General features: G+C 33.4%; 1 protein-coding gene across 12 annotated transcripts in view; it reads right to left on the bottom strand.

Annotated features, from left to right (window-relative positions):
* Nucleotides 1-20,686, bottom strand: part of LOC309632155 (platelet glycoprotein 4) — a 200,930-nt gene that overhangs the window by 113,025 nt on the left and 67,219 nt on the right. For 4 of the 12 annotated variants that reach the window (XM_082399391.1, XM_082399382.1, XM_082399387.1 and 1 more), the window contains exons 2-3: nt 7,050-7,138; nt 6,358-6,566 (exon numbers count right to left, since the gene is read on the bottom strand). In XM_082399391.1, the coding sequence (XP_082255517.1) occupies nt 6,358-6,477 (120 nt within the window). In that variant the 5' untranslated portion in view covers nt 6,478-6,566; nt 7,050-7,138. Of the gene's footprint in view, nt 1-6,357; nt 6,567-7,049; nt 7,139-14,044; nt 14,118-14,194; nt 14,480-14,502; nt 14,614-18,958; nt 19,022-20,686 lie in introns of those variants that run through there. The other 8 variants (XM_082399384.1, XM_082399386.1, XM_082399385.1 and 5 more) reach the window with 8 other exon arrangements.

Genomic DNA, 20,686 nt, shown 5'->3' with positions numbered 1-20,686 from the left:
CTTACCTGTAAAACAGGGATACTAATAATATTAGATTGAACTATATGAAATTAGTATTTTTGAAAGTCAAAATAAGTGGAATATGCTGTAATTAAATATTTATCCTCATAGGTTATTGTAAGAATGAATAAATGTGAGCACTCAGAACAGTGTTAGCACATTCAGTAAACCCTGACTATTATTATTATACAAATACTCTCCACCCCTTAGAGGGAGAACTCTCATCTCACTTACTTTCCAGATTGCTTTAACTGCTTTGTTCATAGGATTCCTGTCTAAACCATTCATGTGGCAATAACTCATGTAAAATCCTGTGACACTACTTCTTCTATTTAATCACTTTTCTATTTATTCTCCATCCAGTGAAATCAAAATTTCCCTAAAAAGCAGAAACATACTGAAAAGAGTCTTTATCCTCTCCACTCACTATTACAATTTGTTCTGTTTAGGACCAGTTACAAGCAGTCTTCCCATGTTCAAAAAATATTCTCCTATGTGTGTACATGATGCATATGTGTGTGTGTGTGTGTGTGTGTGTGTGTGTGCGCGCTGAGAGAGAGAATGAATTAGAATATTAGTGCCAGTTGTGTTGAGAGTCAAAAAGTGGTTTTAGTCTCAGGTTATCAAGTCATCAATTAAACCACAGAATAACATTTGGTGAAATGGATCAGATTTAATGTGTTTCTGAAACTCAGAAATCAGCCGTCAAGAGTTTATGTAAGAACCTAAAATGGGAGATTTTGTATTTGGCATGAAAAGTAAACTATGTTGATATTAAATTGGGCTGGAGGGAGAAAATTACACATGCTGATCTGCTTTTTCTTAAAACATTTTAAAGTGATTTTATTATTGGAGCTAATATGCAAATATATGTGTATAAACCATGTTATTCTGCTATTTAAATTTATAATTTGTTTTAGATTATTTCATGTTCTCATATATTATCATTAAATTTAAAACAAATGCTACCATCTTTAACAACCTATACTTCTGGCACTTTTTTTGAGCTTTTTAGGTACTATAATAATGTAAAAACTATTTTATCATATCTGGAAATGCTCTAAGCATATATTATGAAATTATTATAAATATAAATTAATTTTACTATTAAATATGTATGTTGATTTGAAATTCTAGTCATTTTAATGAACATAAATAATTGTTATTTCAATTTATTTTATCTGGAAGCATTTTTTTTGGCTACTGAAGGATCATTCTTTTCAAGAATGGGGGAAGGAAATGATGGTATAATTGAATGATGGTATAATTGAACATTAGTTTTTAATTGGAAAAAAAGGTATCTTTAATTCCCTTCTTGGTGTTCTACAGTTAATATCATAGGGAAATTAAATTATTTGAAATTGCCTATGTTATATAATATTCACCAAACATATATCAAGTGACATTAACAGTGTCAAGTGATAAACTAACCTTTGTAAATGGTGGCAGAACTTTGACCTTTTTCTGAAGTCCTTTGATAATTTCTACTTTCCACATTCGTGGCAGCTCATGCCATTGACTTTTAGTGTGTCTAGCAAGATTGCATAAACCTGCTGGGCCCACACAAATCTACTAGGAATCAAAGTCTAAAATACTGGTTAAAAAGTTTCCAGTTATAATGCATAAAAAGCACGAAGTCCCTAGAAAATATCCCTTGGAAATAACGAGTAAAGAAATACATATATATATATACATATACACACACACATATACACATGAAGTAAAATGTATGGACTAGTTTAGGCCATTTCAAAGGCTGGTGTCAGGGTGCCATCTTTTAGAACTGGAAGGTATCATAGAGTCCCAATTCTATATTTAAAAATTAGATAACAACGTGATATGATTTTCTGATCTTTTTAAATTAAGCACTTCTTTTTTTTTATGGTGCTTGTATACAGGTAATAACTTTGCCAATTTGCTACTAGACCATTAAATAAAACAAGTAATCTGCAATAAGTTTCAATTGTAGACAAAACTGACCAGTAGTAAAACTTGTATATATTTGTAAAATAACAGCATTAACCTAAGTGCTCTGAGTCAGTAGTAAGATACTTGGCTCTCTGGGATTACACACAATTCAAAGATTTGACTTATATTGCATGCCGAACAGATACATACGCCAATCTCATTTAAAAAATAATTTTGTAAACTAAATAAAAAAGAAACAGTTTTATTTAAATAAAGAAAAAGTCCCAGGATCTTTACATGATTCAAATGGGCAAGGTCATCATGGATATATGAACATCTGAGAGCAAACTCAGGTTTAGTCTTAAATGTACCACACAGCCCCTGACCATTGAAGGGATTCTGATGATGTCTTAGTCTGTGGATATTGAGCTGGGTTACAATGTAAACCAAAGATTGCAGATAACCCTCATTTCAAAAACAAGAAGGGAAAGCACTCTATTTCTTTATTTTATCCCTGCTTTGTTACCCTACCCAACTGAAATTATACTTTCGAAGTCATTACTGACCATATTCTAACAATTATTTCCTTAATTTTCATCTGCCTGAGATCATTTTATTCTCTTTCCCTGAAAATTGGCTTCCTATTAACTTCCAAAAAAATGCACTCTATTGTTTTCATTTCTTCATATAAAATAATTTTACCCTTTTCTGTTTTCGTTTTCCTACCTACCTCTGAATGCACAAATCCTATAGTAATTTCTCTGCCCTTTTGTCTATATATTCAAATTCTCCTTAAGCAAATCTACTGTTTAGTTTTATCTGTATTCTCTATAATAATGATCAAATCTCTTGAGCTCTGACCTCTGAAATATACACTGATGTTCATATCAAATCACTTATAAAATGTCTGTTTTTTATTCTCCTAAGGTATACATTTCTGTCAATAACAACTGGACATCTTGCAGTTTGTTCTTTTTACTCCTCTCTCTCCCTGTTTAGTCCCTCTATCCCATTGCATCCCATCACCCATCAGTTCTATATACTCCACCACACTAGACCAGAGTGCCTTTTGTTATGCGCAGACTGTGCAAAGATCTTTCTAAAGGGAGTCTTAAATTCTCCTTGAAAGTGGTCATGTCCTACATAGCGTTTCCTGTTTTCAGTCTCCTCACTTTCCAGTACATTCTATTGTACAATTATAGAGTACAAAACTGTGTAAATCATCTAGTCTCTCCCTTCAGGTTGCCTAAGTTTGGAAACTAACTCGTCCTCCTTTTGGCTAGGTGAGTTGGCAAGTTGATTTAGGGTCTTGTGACTGTAAAATGGGTAAAATAATAGTACCTTCTAATAGATATTTGTGACGATTAAATGAATTAGTATATATGCAGCTCTTAATAGGACTAAATAAATGCTTTATTAGTATATTAGTATATAGTATGGTATATTTGTATGTATGCTATATAGTATATTAGTATATAGTATATTTGATATCAATCTCTGAATGCAGATTTTGTTATATCTAACACCTACCAGAAAACATACACCATCTATTATTGCCTGTCATGTCATTAATTAGTCTTCTGACTGATGTTCAAAGCTTCCTAAATCTTACCCCATGTTATTATTTTTCTAATTGTCTCTCCTGTTAATCCTATATTTTTGGCACATTTTTTAATATTCTTCCTTCCCTCGTCACAACATTTAGTTGCATTTCCACAACTTTTCCCATAGTATTAAACAGTCCTTTGACACTTTTATTGGAGCCTTCTTTGGACTTTCAAAATTTTATACTTCAAAATCCAATTCAAGTCTCACCTTCTTCCTGAAGTTATTGAATACTCTGAGCAAGTTCTCTTTCTAAATAATATTTATTTTCTATAGTATATGCTTTAGAATTCAATTATAGAATTTCACAGGTCTCTAGTTTTTTACAATATGCTTTTCCCCAGTTAAAATTTATATTTCTTGAGATAAATATTTATTTTATTCTCTCTTAGCCTCTATATAAAAGCCAATTTTTGATGACTCAAAACTCTTATTTCCTCAGGATTAGCCATTATGAACTTAGAGATAAATATTAAACAATTAAAATAGATGCTGGCACCTCTCATGCCATCTAACAGGGTCTCAATGAATAATATTGTTGAATAATAAGAAAGAATAGATGATCACTATTCAGCTACAGATGATCAATTATGTATCAAAAAATAGTCTTAGTCTAAAATGCTGTGCACTGGAAGATTATTGTCACTTTTCTATTCTGAAGATTTTTCCAAAAAATAAGTTATAGCTCTGTGTTAGAACTGATCCTGTTCTCTCGCCACAGAAGATACAGAAGAGAAGCAAGTTTATAGAGCAGAAAGGGTGCTGAACAATGGCAATTCCCTCTTGCACTATTAGATACTCCCCACCTCACCATCACCTGTCTGTCTCTATTGAACTGTATTAAAAATAGGGCTTCCCTGGTGGCACAGTGGTTAAGAATCCACCTGCCAATGTAGGGGACACGGTTTTGAGCCCTGGTCCAGGAAGATCCCACGTGCCGCAGAGCAACTAAACCCGTGTGCCACAACTAGTAAGCCTGCACTCTAGAGTCTGCGAGCCACAACTACTGAGCCTGCATGCCACAACTACTGAAGCCCACGTGCCTAGAACCCGTGCTCCTCAACAAGAGAAGCCACCGCAATGAGAAGCCCGTGCACCGCAACGAAGCGTAGCCCCTGCTCACCACAACTAGAGAAAGCACGTGTGCAGCAACAAAGACCCAATACAGCCAAAAATAAATAAATAAATTTATAAAATATAATAATAATAATATCAAGAAAACTGGGAATTCCAAGGAAGGAGATGGAATTTAATTTAATTTAAATGCATGAGGTTGAAAATTTTGCAGTCTGTTAGCAAGAGAAAGGATAGAAATGACTATATTGTTATTAAGCAAATATAGCATGCAAGTATAGAAACTGTATCTAAAAATGTCCTATTTTTAAAAAACCTATTCTACTAAGACAAGAGCTATAATGGTATAGTGAGAAAATTTGTAAAATTTAAAGTCTAAGCATTTTAGCTAAACAAACAAAAAAAAAAACATTGGAAAATAGTAACTTCTTGTCCTGGGTAACTAGATTTGAAATTAAATCTTCATATCTATTTGTCAATTAGGTCAGTGCTTTAGTGAAATATAATTGTATGTGTTTATACTCCTAGTACGAGTAAGATGTTAAACATGGATGAATGGATAGGACAGATCAAGGTCTTGGCAGGAACAGAAATTGCAGTGTGAGTTGGTAGTCTAGCCCATTTTCAGATTCAGTTCTTGTCGTTCTCCATGGGCACTGTGCTTACTGACATCTAGACCGCTGACATCTGAACCAGGCTGAGAGCTGAGGCCAGCATTCAGATATGTTTTATTCGGCTAGCATTGTATTTTAAAAATGAACATACATGCCTTTGGGCAGAGCACACACTTTTAAGTTCACGATAGTCCTTGTCTTGTTTTTACCTTGTTCTTGGTAGTTCCCCATTTTTTTTTTTTTTTTTTTTTAAACCTTGTCTCCAAACCCCTGAAGCCATTTGAATTTACCATCCCTGGTTTAGGACTTGAGCAGATCTACTTTTCTGTATTCTAGTCTTCCTTCTCTTTATCAATTAAAGTTGGTGAGTATGAAACTGAATTAGAAGGAACTAGGGTGGGAGATGAATTCTAGTTTGTTGTACAAAGCCTATATATTAAGTCACTTTATTTTTAGTGACTTAATATATAGGTGACTAAATATATTTTAGTTACTTTTATTTTTAGTTTTGTTAAAACTACAGTCAACTTGTTACATATATACTAGGATATGTTCTACATAACATTTCTGGAAGAATTTTCTAAAAGTCAATTATCAGACTTCATCAATAAGAAATGTTTATAAGACAATCATATATTATTACACATATCATATAGAGCAGTTTACCAAACAAAAATAATTTTTACCAGTTTTACCAAATCTTCCTACATCAATATTAAACACAATTTTGTTTAAGTTATATATATAATAAATATGATTTTACTTTTCTCAACATTAATCAAAGTGCAACAATTTTATAAATGTACCCTCACAAAATAACACTCATTTCTCATTCAAAAGCTTATCAGCATACTCTTTTGACATAATTAAATGCAATTATTTCTACTTACCTGCATACCTATAATAGTTTTTTATCAGAAATTAAATATTTAGACCTAAGATGACAGTGCATTCATATAGAATATGATGGTAGAATATACATCATACTGTGACCACTTCTCTATCATGTAGAGTTTCAGTAGTTCACAATCACGTTTGTGTTGGAGACACATTATTGCCAGTTACAATGAAATATCAAACAGCCACCCTAAGCCAAAAAGGGATGGAAGATAGAATGAATCAGGATGGCAAGAAATATTCTCGAAATTACTTGTACCTTTTTAATTGTCTTCTCAATAAGCATGTCTCCAACTGGCATTAGAATACCTCCAAACACAGCCAGGACTGCACCAATGACAGCACCAGCGATGAGCCCACAGTTTCGATCACAGCCCATTTTTCTTGTCCAGGGAAAAAACTAAGGTTCAGCACCTGCTTCTTTTAAACTCCTGGGCCTGATGAAGGTGGTTTCCAAGAGGTCTGGTTCTATCATTAGAAGGAGATAAAGCAGAAGCATAAGTATCATACAAAAAGATCAAAGTACAAGGAAAACATGCAACTGAAACAGATCATTTTGCCAGTTATAAATAAACAGATGCTTTTTTTTTTTTAAACAAAACTTTCTAGGTCTTGTCCTTTCTTGATTTGACCTACCTACCAGTGGTAGAAGTAATAAATAATGTCACATAGAGCAGTTCTTCGAAGTTCTCCTCTTTAACATTTTCTTTCTATGGATGATTAACATTCTGAAATCTTATCTAAGGAGAATATGCTTACTGTACTCTCGCCCTCTGCTTACCTTGCATCAGCCTGGGACACTTACAGGCATCTTCACCCTCTATCTGGCTTCTCCACCCCAACACAACCATCTGCACCCTAACTGGAGTTCTCCTGCAAACTGAATGTGGGCGGACTGATGTCTGTCACATCTAAATGCTAAGCAAGTTTGGTGACAGATGTTTTCTTTACCTTTTTCACAAATAGAAAGATACGGATTTTACAGGAAATGATCTGATGAGTCTCAGAGGAATCAATTCTTGTAATCAATTGTAAGCTATCTGTTAAAACAAAAAAGCATGAGTAAATTGGGAAAATACATTGTCAGAAAATTAGCACTAGATTACTCCCTAATATCATCAAAATTATAATCACTATTAAAAGAAAATTCCACTTTCATCAATATCGAGTTCACGCCTGCATTCTTTCTTATACATGGTGTTGAAAACATCGAAATATTTTAAAGAAGAGTACTTCATTTTCAATTTCTTTTTTTAATAACTGATTTTTAGATAGTCTAAAGGTGAAAAGACTTTAAAGAAAATATGTAGAGGATGTCTAGTTTCTGTGATAGACATTGCTTTCTTTCTGGTCTCAAATATATATATTTTAACATATTCAAGGGCAATATTGTTCATTTTGTCATGGGCAACTGACTCATGCCAATTCTGTTAAAAGCAACTAGATTGTGTCAATATGTATTTCACTTAGTCAGTCTTATCTTTGGAAGAAAACTCTTCGTGGAATAAGTAGATCCTATTGTAACAAAGTTAATAAGACTTTATTATTCAAATATTGAAAACATACTCATTTGAGCTATTTTGGTTGCAATAGCATTTTTTATAATGGGGTTGACCTGACATCAATAAATAGAATGTGCTTTGTAGCTTATAAACAAATATTCCCTACTTCAAAATGCCCCCGGCCAAGGAAATCAAAAATGCCAACAGAAGGGAGGCTACAGACAAAAAAGAGGCACACGCAATATTTTTCTCAACCTTGTAAGTATAATAATTATTATATTTTTTTATGGTCTCAGACTTTCCCTCCATAGCTTTGTTGTGGTTGAAGTACCACTCTGATGATTTTATCAGTAGTTCTTTCCACTTGAGGAAACATTTAGTTTTTTTAAAGTATTCATTGCATAGCTAAGAAAATAGTGTTAAGACTAATGTTAAGAAAATAAGACTTTTCCCCAAAATGGAAAAAGATGCTATAAAATTTTTTCATGGCAATTTATTTATTTTTCATCCTTTAGGATTTCCCTTTACCAATGCCTTATAGCTAGGATGCTTCCACTGTAAATCAGGATGAGCAAACTGATTCACACTGAGGTCCTCATGGCTAAGAAGCTTGAATAGTCATTAGTCTCACATGTTTTTTTCCAATGTAAACAAAACACACAAGCCTAAACAAGTGATTTATTTTTCCTGTGGAATTTTATGTGTCCCTGAGCAAGTAGAGTTGGCTTTTTATTAATTGCTTGGGGGTGGAAGTGGAAGAATATATGCTACCTCCTATGGCTTTGGCCAGGATGGTCATAATGCAATGGAACAAATTATTTAAACCTGATAATAATGACTAGATATTCACAAGTAGAATCTCCTTTGCAAAGGATAATTGTACAGCACCTTAAAATTTTTGTGAAACATCATCTTTTAAATGATCATTGTAATTGCTAAGTAGAGAATGTCACCCAGGTGTTCTGTACTGTGTTCAAGTGATCATATTCAGGGGAGCTTATCAAGTAATATTTTACTGAATGCCCATTTTATAGAACATTCTCCAGTTCAAAATCTACAAGTTATACTTAAGGTAGTCATCAAAATACAGGGATCGAACCTGCTGTAATTGAGACTGGTAGACTGGAGAATAAATAAACCGAAGCGTGATTGGCTACTCTCTTGCCAGCTGACCTTGGGCAAGTCACTTAATAACTCTAGTCCTCCGATTCCTCATGTGTAAAATAAGATGCTAAGATGAGATCCCCAGTTTTTAATTTAGGCAGCTGAACTGGTTCTTCACTCATATTCTTACATGGAAGACCAGGCAGTGACTTTGATTACAGCAGTGGTGGGAACCCCGAGACCCTGATTCCTAACTTGGTCTCCCCACTCCCAACGAATACTATCCTATCCCATGTTTTGGAAACTTGAGGAGAATCTCTGTAGAAACCTATGGACTGCAATTCATTAAAAAATTGGGACATGAAATCCCGAGGGTCAAATTCTAGTTTTGTTTCTATAACATCATGAATCTATTAAAAAATACAACTCAAAGATAAAATCATCTCTTTCAGAAAGATACTGTATTTTCTATATAAACACCACTAAAAAATATTCAATATTAATGTCATTTGCTATTCTGACAGATGGAATATAAAATGAGTTAAACATTACAATTCTATTGTTTCTGAGATGGATAGAGGTGTGTATTATTTGCCCCTTTCCAGATCTATGCCATCACCTGGTTAAGAATCTACCTGACCTTTCCCAGAATCATTCTCCTTTATTCAAGCAGCCCCATGGACTACAGGAAAGAGTTTCTGCAAGGGGCAAAGAGTCCCAAGAAAGTCCACTGGATGACCCAGGGGGCAACAGGTTATTCAATGCCTCTCTCTTTAAACCTGAAAACTCATTATTATGACTTCCAAGGACCCTGAGCCCAGAGATGTGAAGTCATGGGCAGACCTGGGTACTGCCTAGGCTCTGTCTGCTTTGAACTTAAAACTGAAGTGAGATAGTATACACAGCCCACTGCTGTTGAGTCAAGTTCATCAGAAAACCGAAGTGTCAATAATTTATTGGGTTGAATTGCATGGTTAGACAGTTCTTAGTCTGACACTGTCTGGATGATGCATAAGCAAAGGTACAAGAGTTACTCTAACATTCCTGCATATGTGTACTGATATTTTCAACAGGAAAAGATTGAGTTTATCTAATTTTTCACATTTTCTATTGGCCGACATACTTTTGTTACTTTGATGTAAGTTTCTATTTTTTTTTTTCTCTCTAAGAATAGGCAAGATATTTCACATGTGTAGTGTAGTCCTTTATCAATGGCTTTGCTTTCCACAGTTTCACTTACCCATGGTCAAAAGTGGTCAAGTGAAGGTAACTGAACCTGTAGAAAGCAAACTCTTGGCTACAGGGGGACTACTTAGGGTTTGGTGCTATCTCTGGGTTCAGGCACCCACTGAGGGTCTTAGAAGGTATCCTCCACACCCGTGAATATGGGGGAACTACTTACTTGCATTCATTTATTATGCTTCATTGCCCTGTCACCATAAGGAAGTATTGCTATTATAATTATACTTTAACCTTATGACCCTTGAACAACACAGAGGGATTATGAACCCTACAGGCAGTGGAAGATCCACATATAACATACAGTCAGCCCTCCTTATCTGTAGTTCTGCATCTGTGGATCCAACCAACTACACATTGTGGATCAGGTAGTACTGTAGCATCTACTGAAAAAATTCTGTGTAAAAGTGGACCCACAAAGTTCAAACCTGTTCTGTTCAAGGGTCAACTGTAGTTTTATTCACCTGAAGCAAAGGAAGGACCAACAAATAAAGTAGGACATGCACTGAATACATAAAAGTTCAGGTTACTCAGGACATTCTATTCAAGAGCTTCATAAAAAAAGTGTAGTTATTCCCCACTCTCCTCTCACATGTAGCCATTTAGAGCACATAAAATTTGTGTTTTGCACACTTGGTTTTCTCAATAGTACAGCTTCTTACATAATAAAATTTATTTTACTTGCTAATTTTAGATTAAGTTTTTTTTTCACTGTTATTTCTTCTTCATAATAAGACATTGATGTCTGTAATAACTTACTGCTTGCTTAAAGTACTTAAATTGAGAAAACAAAAAATAATCAAAGGTACAGGAAAGAAAACATATTTTTGAGACCTATAAGAAGAAGGAAGAGAAAATAAAAAGAAATGTTTTAAGATATCACTAATCCCATAACTTTCTTGAGTCTATATGGAGATCAGCTGTATCCTGTCATTTCACAGACATTAAATCCTGTTCCTTTTGTAGAATTCATGAGTATATGTTCACGTGGCTGTTTCTTTTTTTTGCTGTCATATCTACAAAGTGTTTCTAGATGAACTTATGAGCGTTATGCCTTTCCACTATGTTGGAAACCTGGTGGTAGGAACTGAGACTGAGCTATAAGAAGCGTCTCCATTAGTAGGTCAGAATAATAAAGTTCCCAGAGAATCTGTAATTATTCCCATGTGCAGAGAGAGCTGTGTTTCCTGGGAAACTCCACCCAGAAAAGGCATGGCCCAGAGGTACAGTTTCCTGGGATGTGAACTACGAAACTTTAACAGTTTCAGATTATAAGAGTATGTACTCGTACCATAAATGAATGCCAGGACCTGGATGACATTTTCTAACTCATGAGTGAGTTAGAAATTTCCTATTCTATCCATAAGCCTTCCTTCCACTTTTCCTTGGAATAGGAAACCAGATCACACACCTCTGTTTTCCACTAGACACACACTGTGATTCTTTTGATACACAGTCTTCCTCACCTAATAAATACAGTATCTGCCCACAAAACCCTGTTTTAGAGTTTTGGGGGTGATTAATTCAACAACAGGTTGAATATGAATGATGAAAATCAGCTTTCCAAATTAAGTTCCTGTTCACACTCTTACTTTATATGATATCTAGGTGTTTACAAAACCATGATTCCCTAGCCATGAGTAAGATGCAGATTCACATCAAGCTAGTTAAATCAATCATTTAAATCTGGTTGTGTTTCATTATGTGGAAACAGAAGGGCATTAGACTAGTACTTATTTTACATACAATCCCAACATATAAAGATAGTTAGAAGAACTATCTGGTCAAAGCTATTCTGGTCAAAGTTGGCAAGAACTGTGGCCCTTTCCCCTTCCAGTCACATCTCATTTGGGCTCTGAGTCATCCCCACAGAACCCAACGGCTATGTGGAAAATGTTTAAATAACTAGATTAGGAGATCTCCGACACCTTCTCTTATTCAAGTTACCATAATCCTTTTAATTTATATGGGCATTTCCATCCTATCAGAATATATGGAGCTAAACATATATAATAGAAAAAAGTTTATAGACATCTATAATACAAAACAATAACATGCTTTACTAAACTATGCCTTTCAAATATAACAACTTAAAACTTGTTTTGGTGGTAGTCTTAGAAAATTAAAACAATAATTACATTGACTTCATTATTACACTAAATGTTCTCCTAGAAGCAAACCAACCTTTCTGGAGTAGTTTTTGGAGTACTTGTGTATAGAGATTACTATAGGTTTGAAATGATTCTCTTAGAGTCATGTCCATTTAAATAGGATTATCTAGAGCCATTCTTGATTGTCGAGTCCTAGATAGAAATGCTATTATCTCTTTTTTCCCAACCCAACTCTTACTATAAACAGTAGAATACTATAAGATTTGCAATAATTATGATTCTGAGCTTTGAATTCAAATAATTAGGTTCAATTCGCAGTCTAACATTATAGTTTTCTGTGGCTCAGTTTTCTCTAAAATGGATATAAATACATCATATATGGTTAAAAATGTCAAATAAAATTCAATGAGATAATGAATAAAAATTCCTATCATAGCACATGTTATGTTATTTGAAATATTATGGCATATTATATTGAACAACCATAACATAATAGTAAAATGTTATTGCAAATTGGCCAAGTATTATTTTTTAAAAATCTAATAAATGTGTATAAGTTACACGAAGAAAAATGATTATTTCCAAAACTCTTAGGTTACAATAAAGTCTGATGAAATGGTTTATTCTTATGTATACCAGGATTTAGAATATCATGCAAATGAAAAGGCAGCTTCTAGGTTAGACTAATGCTCCTTGAAACTTTCAGCCATGACTTGGGCCAGTGAATTAAAACATGTTTTGATTAAATCAGAAAACAGTTACAGAATCCATTCCTTCAGGAAGAAAATAAAATCCACAAGTATTTTTTGCTAACATTTTCTTAAAAATTAAGCCTAGCAACTATAACTTCCAAAATAAATTCCAAAATTTTTGGTACACTCTGTCCAATACCTCTCCAGTTGTAATTATGTTATTCCTCCCAGCTTAACTTCTGATGATTTTGTATTGGATTTATTGTTCCAGTCTCATAATGATTTTGGTAAATGAAAAAAATTCTATGTATTTTTTCTCTCATAAATCCAGTCCACCACTAGACTCTCTACATAACAAAATTTTTAAAAATTATTATTTTGGTTATTTTTTGAATGAATACTAAAAGCACTGTTTCTTTTACTAATTTAAAACTACACAGTCAAGGACTGAAAAGTACATGCAAAGATTTCAAAAACATCTTTCAATATGTTACAATTCTAGAAACTGTTAGAAATTTACTCTAGAGAATTTATGCCATTTACAGTTATGTATGAATTCACTTACTATAAATTACTATAAATTAAAACTTTTAATTTTTCTAGAATGATTTGTCCTTTAAACATTGTATAATCATTCAAGGAAATAATTTGCTGATATTTGTAATAAGCTTCCTAAATATCCAAAAATTTTAATTTTGTTTTAATTTTGTTTTTTTTTTAATTCTGTTACCAAATTTTATATAATTTATAAACATTTATATAAATCAGAATCATTATTTGGAATTAATACAATTAACCATCCCCAGTAGCAATTACAATATCTTTGTTCATTTTTAAAAAATACTTAATAAGAATATATCCAAAAGATGCACTGCATTTAACCATGTAGACAAAGTCAGGTTCACTAAAGGTTGTGAAATTAAGATAGAAGATTAAACAAAATAACGACTCTCTAAAATAATAGGTAATTAACAATTGCATATTAGAAAGCATGTTGGCATAGAGTGGCAAGTCATTTATAAGAACTAATCCTACTATACTGGTTTTTATTTATGTTGATTTTCATTCATAATTTAAATTAAAAATCATGTATAAATAGCCTAAGTAGACAATGAAAGTTCTACAATAATCAAATTGGATAGTACATCATTTTAAATATTAACAAATAAATATTTACAAACAAACAAGATTTTAAACATCAAGAAACAAAATGGCATAGGCTGGTGGACAAGGTTTCAATATTTTTTTAAACACAAAAGGTAAGAAGATTGATAACTTAGAAAAGAACACAAACCTACTTTTTAAAAAAAGCCTAATGACTTCAAGAAAACAGTTCCTGCTTGCTGTTCTGTTCTATAACTTCTAACGGGTGTTTATATAGTAGTGTCATCTCCTATCATTTGGGAGATAGAAATCTTTTTGTTAAAAAAAAAATCATTATGACTTACCTTTAAAAAGGCTAAGAAGGATTTTTCAATCAAATGCTCCAACATTTGAACGGTCAATTCTTAGTAGCACCAAATGGTATTCAGCAGGAAACCCTACACTGAAATCCCCATTATAAAAAGTGTGAGTTTAAATATGCTTTAAGAAAAAAAAAAAGAGAGAGACAGACAGACAGACGTCAGATCCCAGTGAGTGTTTTGTTGCAAGAGTAATTAAAACAAACAAACAAACAAACAAAAACCCCACACACATCCCACCGCTGATATGGCTCCTACAGGTCTATTTTTATGTTCTGGTAAGGACCCATTACCTATATCTGAGATCCTCTGCTTTTTTTTTTTCTTTTGGCCATTTTCCCATCCAAGTAAGTCAGAGGCCAGAGAGACAAAAGGAACTAACTTGTTGAGTAGCCTCTAATATACTCTTTTACTGCAGAATCATTATTCCAGATGATAAACTGGGCCCAGGGGTGGAAAGTGTAGATTGGGCAGAATTATCAGAGTCTAACTTTCCTGCTTGAAAACCTCATTTCATAAAGTTTAAACAAAATGCACTTTTCTATGCATCATAAATCTAAAGTGTGTTGAGGCTAATAATTGCGAAAACGACTGGAGACTCTGTCAATCAACAAGGATGACAAACAGACGTTAAAAAAAGGAAATAGCCTATTGTTCTAACTGGAAGTTCTTCACTATTTATTATTTTCTCTTAGTTTTATAGAAGTTTCATAAGCACAGCAAAATCCTTCTACGAAAACCCCCCAAATTAAATTTCTCTTAGATCTCTTCAGATAAAAAGACAACTGTTACATAACATTTAAATAATTCTACTATTTAGGATGACCTTTTAATATAAAAAAGCATATACTAAAGTTACTTTAAAAGAAAGTCATTATTTTAAAATCTAACCAAATCTTGCACTTTGGGAGGATAAAAAAGACCCTTAATATTAAAAATACATTTTTACAAAGAAATTCTCAGAAACATACAGGCAAAAATCAAAATCTTCAGAAGGTTAAACTGTCATCTATCAGATAGACCAGCTAAATAAATGCCTCTAAGTCAACCTTGAAAGACAACAACCTAACAGTAATAGGCAGAAATACATTTAGTTCATCAGATTGTATTTAAACCAGTCCTCATTGGATTGCTTGTGCTGTCACTTCTGGGCGTGTGTTGGATCCTCTCATTTGCTAGCTGTGCAATACAACTGGAAAGGAATCCAAAGCACTCTTTTTCCTCTAGCATTGCTTTCTTTTTCCAGGATATTTTTACAGACACATTTATTTAAAAATTAATAATAAGTTATAAAAGTCTTCAGGTATATTGGAATTTTTAAAAAATGTCTGATCATTTAATTACGATAAAGTAGAAATGGCCTTGTGTAATCTCATTACGATTGATGCTTTTCATTTAAAAAGAATAACTTACAGAGATTTCAGATAATTTAAAAAGATGATTCCCTTATAATTGTGACCTTTTAACTTTGTTGTATTAATAAAAAGGTAGTGTAAAAGCTAATTTAGTAATTATTTTGATGAAGAGTATCTATTTTATTGTACTTAAGCTGCTTTGATACATTTCCTTCTCAGCCTTCTCACAAATACACACACCCTACAGTGTGACAATTCAGAAATAATCCACCAACATAGGAGTTCAGATGCCATTTTAAACAGCATATCTTAAATATATTTAAAGGATAGTTAAATTATTATTTTTTAAAATTTTGGCTGTCAGGTCTTAGTTACGGCATGCGGGATCTTTCATTGCAGTGTGTGGGCTCTTCGTTGTGGCGCATGCACTAAGTAGTTGTGGAACGCGGGCTTAGTTGCCCCACAGCATGTGGGATCTTAGTTCCCTGACCAAGGATCGAACCCACGTCACCTGCATTGGAAGGCGGATTCTTAACCATTGGACCACCAGGGAAGTCAAGGATAGTTAAATTATAATGAAAATTTGAACACTGTTAGAGAAAAATGATTCAGAAAAAATACATGTAAAATAGATGCCTAAGCTGACACTGAACTTACTTGGATCACTATTTACTCAGTAGCCTAATGCCATCCAAATCCTCTGTCTCTGGAGAGGAAAATGTCACACCCTCCCATGAGCAGCCCAGAGAATCAAATTTACATTCCCAGAGGCAGCTGTTAAGTGTTCAATCCCATAGACAACCGTTCTGAGCAGCTTAGCACACAAGACCCAGGAAACCTAGAGCTAGGTAAAATCTGCCACCATATATCTATATTTTGAGCAAAATATTCACCTTGAACAAGGCAGAAAACTGCTGCACCCATTTCTGAGTAATGCATGTTGGGGTTTTCATTTTAAAAATATAATGTATGTGCAATATTTTGAAGGGGTATTTTTATATGAGGCTATACCTTGCCTTCTGTAAATCCACTACAGCACTAGACAAATTTAGTAGAATGAAAGATAAAACTGTCAATATGCTTAAGTAAGCTTAGGCACAGTGCTTTGGGAACTCTTTCTTTTTCTGGAAGACCACTTAGTATTTGGAATCAGACAGACATCCATGACTTCTGATGTTACCACTGCTAGCTATATTGACTGAGGGTTAGGAGTTAAATAACTACTTATTCTTATTTTCTTAATCAAAAAATGGAGAATGAAGCCTTTATTGAATTTGTTACAATATTGCTTCTGCTTTATGTTTTGGTTTTCTGGCCGCGAGGCATGTGGGATCTTAGCTCCCTGACCAGGGATCAAACCCACACCCCCTGCATTGGAAGGTGAAGTCTTAACCACTGGACCACCAGGGAAGTCCCCATATAGTTTTGTTTACTGTGCTAGGACACTAGTAAACAGCAGAAAGTGAAATTTAAAAGTATGTACTTTTTTTGGAAGGGGGAGTTTTACCAAATTTCTGTTCATACATGTACACAGCAATGTGTGAAAATGCCTCTCTCCATACATCACTCACACTGGTTTACACTAAACTTTTTTTTAACAAGTACTTATTTTATCGGTAAATATTTAATTGAGTGAAGGTTCACCTATTTTCTTAAGCATATTGGCATTTATATTTTTAAATATTTGTGATAATATCTTTGTTCATCTTTTTTTTCCCCCTGTGGGTTTGTTTGTCCTTCCTTATTAGCTAGTAAGGAAATAGCCAGTCTTCTGACATTTGACAGTTTTTAAAACTTTTTTGACTATTTTAAACTTTATTTTTATTGTATTTTTAAATTACTGACAATTTCAATTTTTATGCCATTAACTTTCACAGCAATTCCTTTTAAGTATTGTGTCATGCTTTGAAAGGCTTTCTCCAAGAATATAAAAAATAATAAACTTTCTTCTAGCATTTGTATGGTTTCAAAAAATCCTTTAGAACAGTATTTCTAGATGAGCTGATTCATGGAATTTAACACTTGTGAAATAAAAGAGGAAGAGTAAAGTATGTTGACTAATTATAAACATTGCAACATATTTGAGAAGTAGACAATGTATGCATAGTAAGAGTTCTAGAAGAGGAATCACACAGCCCAAGTCCTGACCACAGCTCTTTTAATAATAATAGGTTTTGTGAACTGGGCAGCACACAGTCATCATATTCCTGATTTCCTTTCTTGTCAAAGAGAATAACTACAGAGGCTACCTACAGCCTCAAGCTGAAGATCAAATCATATGGTAGATTTAAATTTAAAACGTAAAGATGTATGCAGTTTCTATATAGTAGATAAAAATGTTTAAATGATTCATTTTTTTTTTTTTTTTTACAGTCTAGCAAATGAAAAGAATTTTAGTGTCATATGCTTTGCAATTCTAGATTGTATGGGCAATCAAAGACCTATAAATTATGATGATGATAAGGTAACAGAGTTAACATGTATTAGGGGCTTACTGTCTGCCAGTTGTTGAAATAAGTGTTTCACATAAGTTATCTCACTGACCCACCACACCACCTTACTATGTTCTTTAGACAACTAGTTGAGGTCAAACAGCTAGCATGTGCCAAAACAAGGATTAAAACCCTGAAAGATTGACTGAAGAGCCTATATTCTTTTCTGAAATAAACAAATATATATATAAATAAGTTCTTGATCAATACCTCATTTACGTATTCTTTTCAACACATTTGTTCAAATTGAATAACAATTTTAAATAACCTTCTCTTAGAAAATGATATCTAAGTACAATAAACAAGGAATGAACAGTGAACATATTCTGTAAGTGGCAGTTAACAGAATTATTTTGAGTTTAGCTAAAACAAAATTCATTCTGAAGACCTGCAACACATAACACTGTAAAGTATCTCAAAACATTAGTTACCAGTGTAAAACCATAAGGCAAAATTCTTCTTATCACTTTAATCCTTGGGGTAACTAATCATGAAGATTTACACACACACACATATTTATGCACATGCATAAGACACCTGATTGTGTGTGCTATATAAACAAAGACCTATTTTTTCAATTGCTGCCTTACATTTATGGAAGTATTAAACCAATGGCAGGTTCTACCTGCTTCATATGATGAGGGGGGGGCTTCACATGCAGGAATAAAAATAAATATATATGTACATAACTTTAAAAGAGAATATTAAATGCACAAGACATAGCAGTACACGGTAATGCCAGCGAAAGTTTGAGAGATTAAAATGGAGGTTTTTAATATCACGTTTAAAGGAAAATTTCAAAGGACGTCATTAAAGGTAAAATGCAGAATATCAGGGTCATTAAAGTTTAGACTTAAGCTATGTCGTCTAATGAATAGAGCACACGATGAAAGTAAACTTACTGCATTAGTGATATAAAGTAAACTTCCCCATATGTCTCATAGAAGTCATGGTAGGAGCTGTGTGTAAAAGACAGATTAAAGAGAGAGCACCTCTGTATATGTGGATAGTTCTCAATGTGGGCTGGGCCAGATCAATATGTAAATTTCACAGGCCTTCTAAATATGTTGGCACACCTATCTTTACTTGAACTGTTTGCAAAACAGACTTAACTGTCTAAGGAGAGTGGGGAAAAGTCAACATTTAAACAATACTAAGAACCTTACGGAAGTGTTAAGATCAGCATAGTTGTCAGGATAATTTGTGTTCATACATTCGAAAGGAAATTATTAGGGGGGAAAAACAGAAATCTTCAGGTAAAAGAATAACTAGGCCTCAAAGCATGTTGTTATGAAATAATAAGAAAAAATTCAATAATCAATTACAAAAAATAAGCATTTAGCTACCAAATACCAAAAAGAGGTTGAAAAAAATTATGTGAGCAATTAATTTGTAATTTCAATGGCAGAACTATAAAATTCATTGAATTGTGGGTACAACAGAGTTTTGTGTTGAGAAATGTCATCTACCCTATAAAGAGTCCCTGAAGTGGGGTCTTAAAAAGGAAATCAATAAAATAATTTTAAGAAGGACTAGAGAAATCAATTTACACATTCACATTAGCTGATGGTTTGATCAAGTTGATATGCTTTGAAATGCTAAGAAGCTTTCATTGTGATGAATGTATAAAAACAGAAAAGAAATCAGATGGATAATGAGACTTAAAGTGATTTTGTTCCATTTAGTAAATAAACAGACATACTAACCATACTCTCTAGTCTGTCTTTGAAACAATTATATTGACATCTATGCCATCTGACAATCTGTTAAGTTTGGAGATACACAGCACTTGGGTGTCAGATTCCTGAAAGAGTTAAACTCACATACATGCATGCACGGGCACGTGCACACACACACACACACACACACACACACACACACACACATTTTTCCAGGGATATGGGAGCATACCTAATTAAATTCTTTTTTAAAGCTGAGAAATAAAATACTTTCTAAGAAGTATGTCACATAACAATAATTTATCTTAGAAATCACCCCACAGGAAATAAGATATTTCTGATGCCTTTCTTTTTCTGTTTGTTTGCTTGAAAATGGAAAAGTTTGACCCTTCTGCCCTGATACTTTGAAGAAACATTTGGCACAAACCTTGCATTTGAGTGGCACAGCAGCTTCTGCTAGAAGCTTTAAAGAACTATTAAACAGCCTATCAAACCCTATAGTGAAATCAAATCATCATTTTCCAGGTTGGTTCTCAGTGGGCTTAAGGGAAGGATTTGCTTGTGGATAAGCCAGAGTTTTCTGTCTTCCAAAAGACCAAAGGGTTTGGTTTAGAGTGCTGCTTCTCAAATGAACTCCTTGGCAGAACTTGAAATAAATTCTTAAGATCTCCAAGAATCCATAAGGATTCAAAGTGGGACCATCTTGCTCTAAATGTATTTTTCAGTTTGAACAAAGCCTCGTATAATAGTCTGTAAAAAACAAAACAAAACAAAAACCTGTGTAACACACATACATACCCACATATAGAGTGTATGGGGGTGTGTGGGTATATATCTATCTAATATATCAAATAAAACTTCTAGAAGCAAATATTTTCCTGGAAATGTTATAAATCATTTAAATTTCTTTCTATATATCTTATTTCCATGACTATATTCTATAAATCATAA

The sequence above is a fragment of the Balaenoptera borealis genome (assembly GCF_965194805.1).
Source record: "Balaenoptera borealis genome assembly, chromosome: 7".
NCBI classification, from domain to species: domain Eukaryota; kingdom Metazoa; phylum Chordata; class Mammalia; order Artiodactyla; family Balaenopteridae; genus Balaenoptera; species Balaenoptera borealis.
This window is presented reverse-complemented; position numbering and strand designations above follow the sequence as displayed.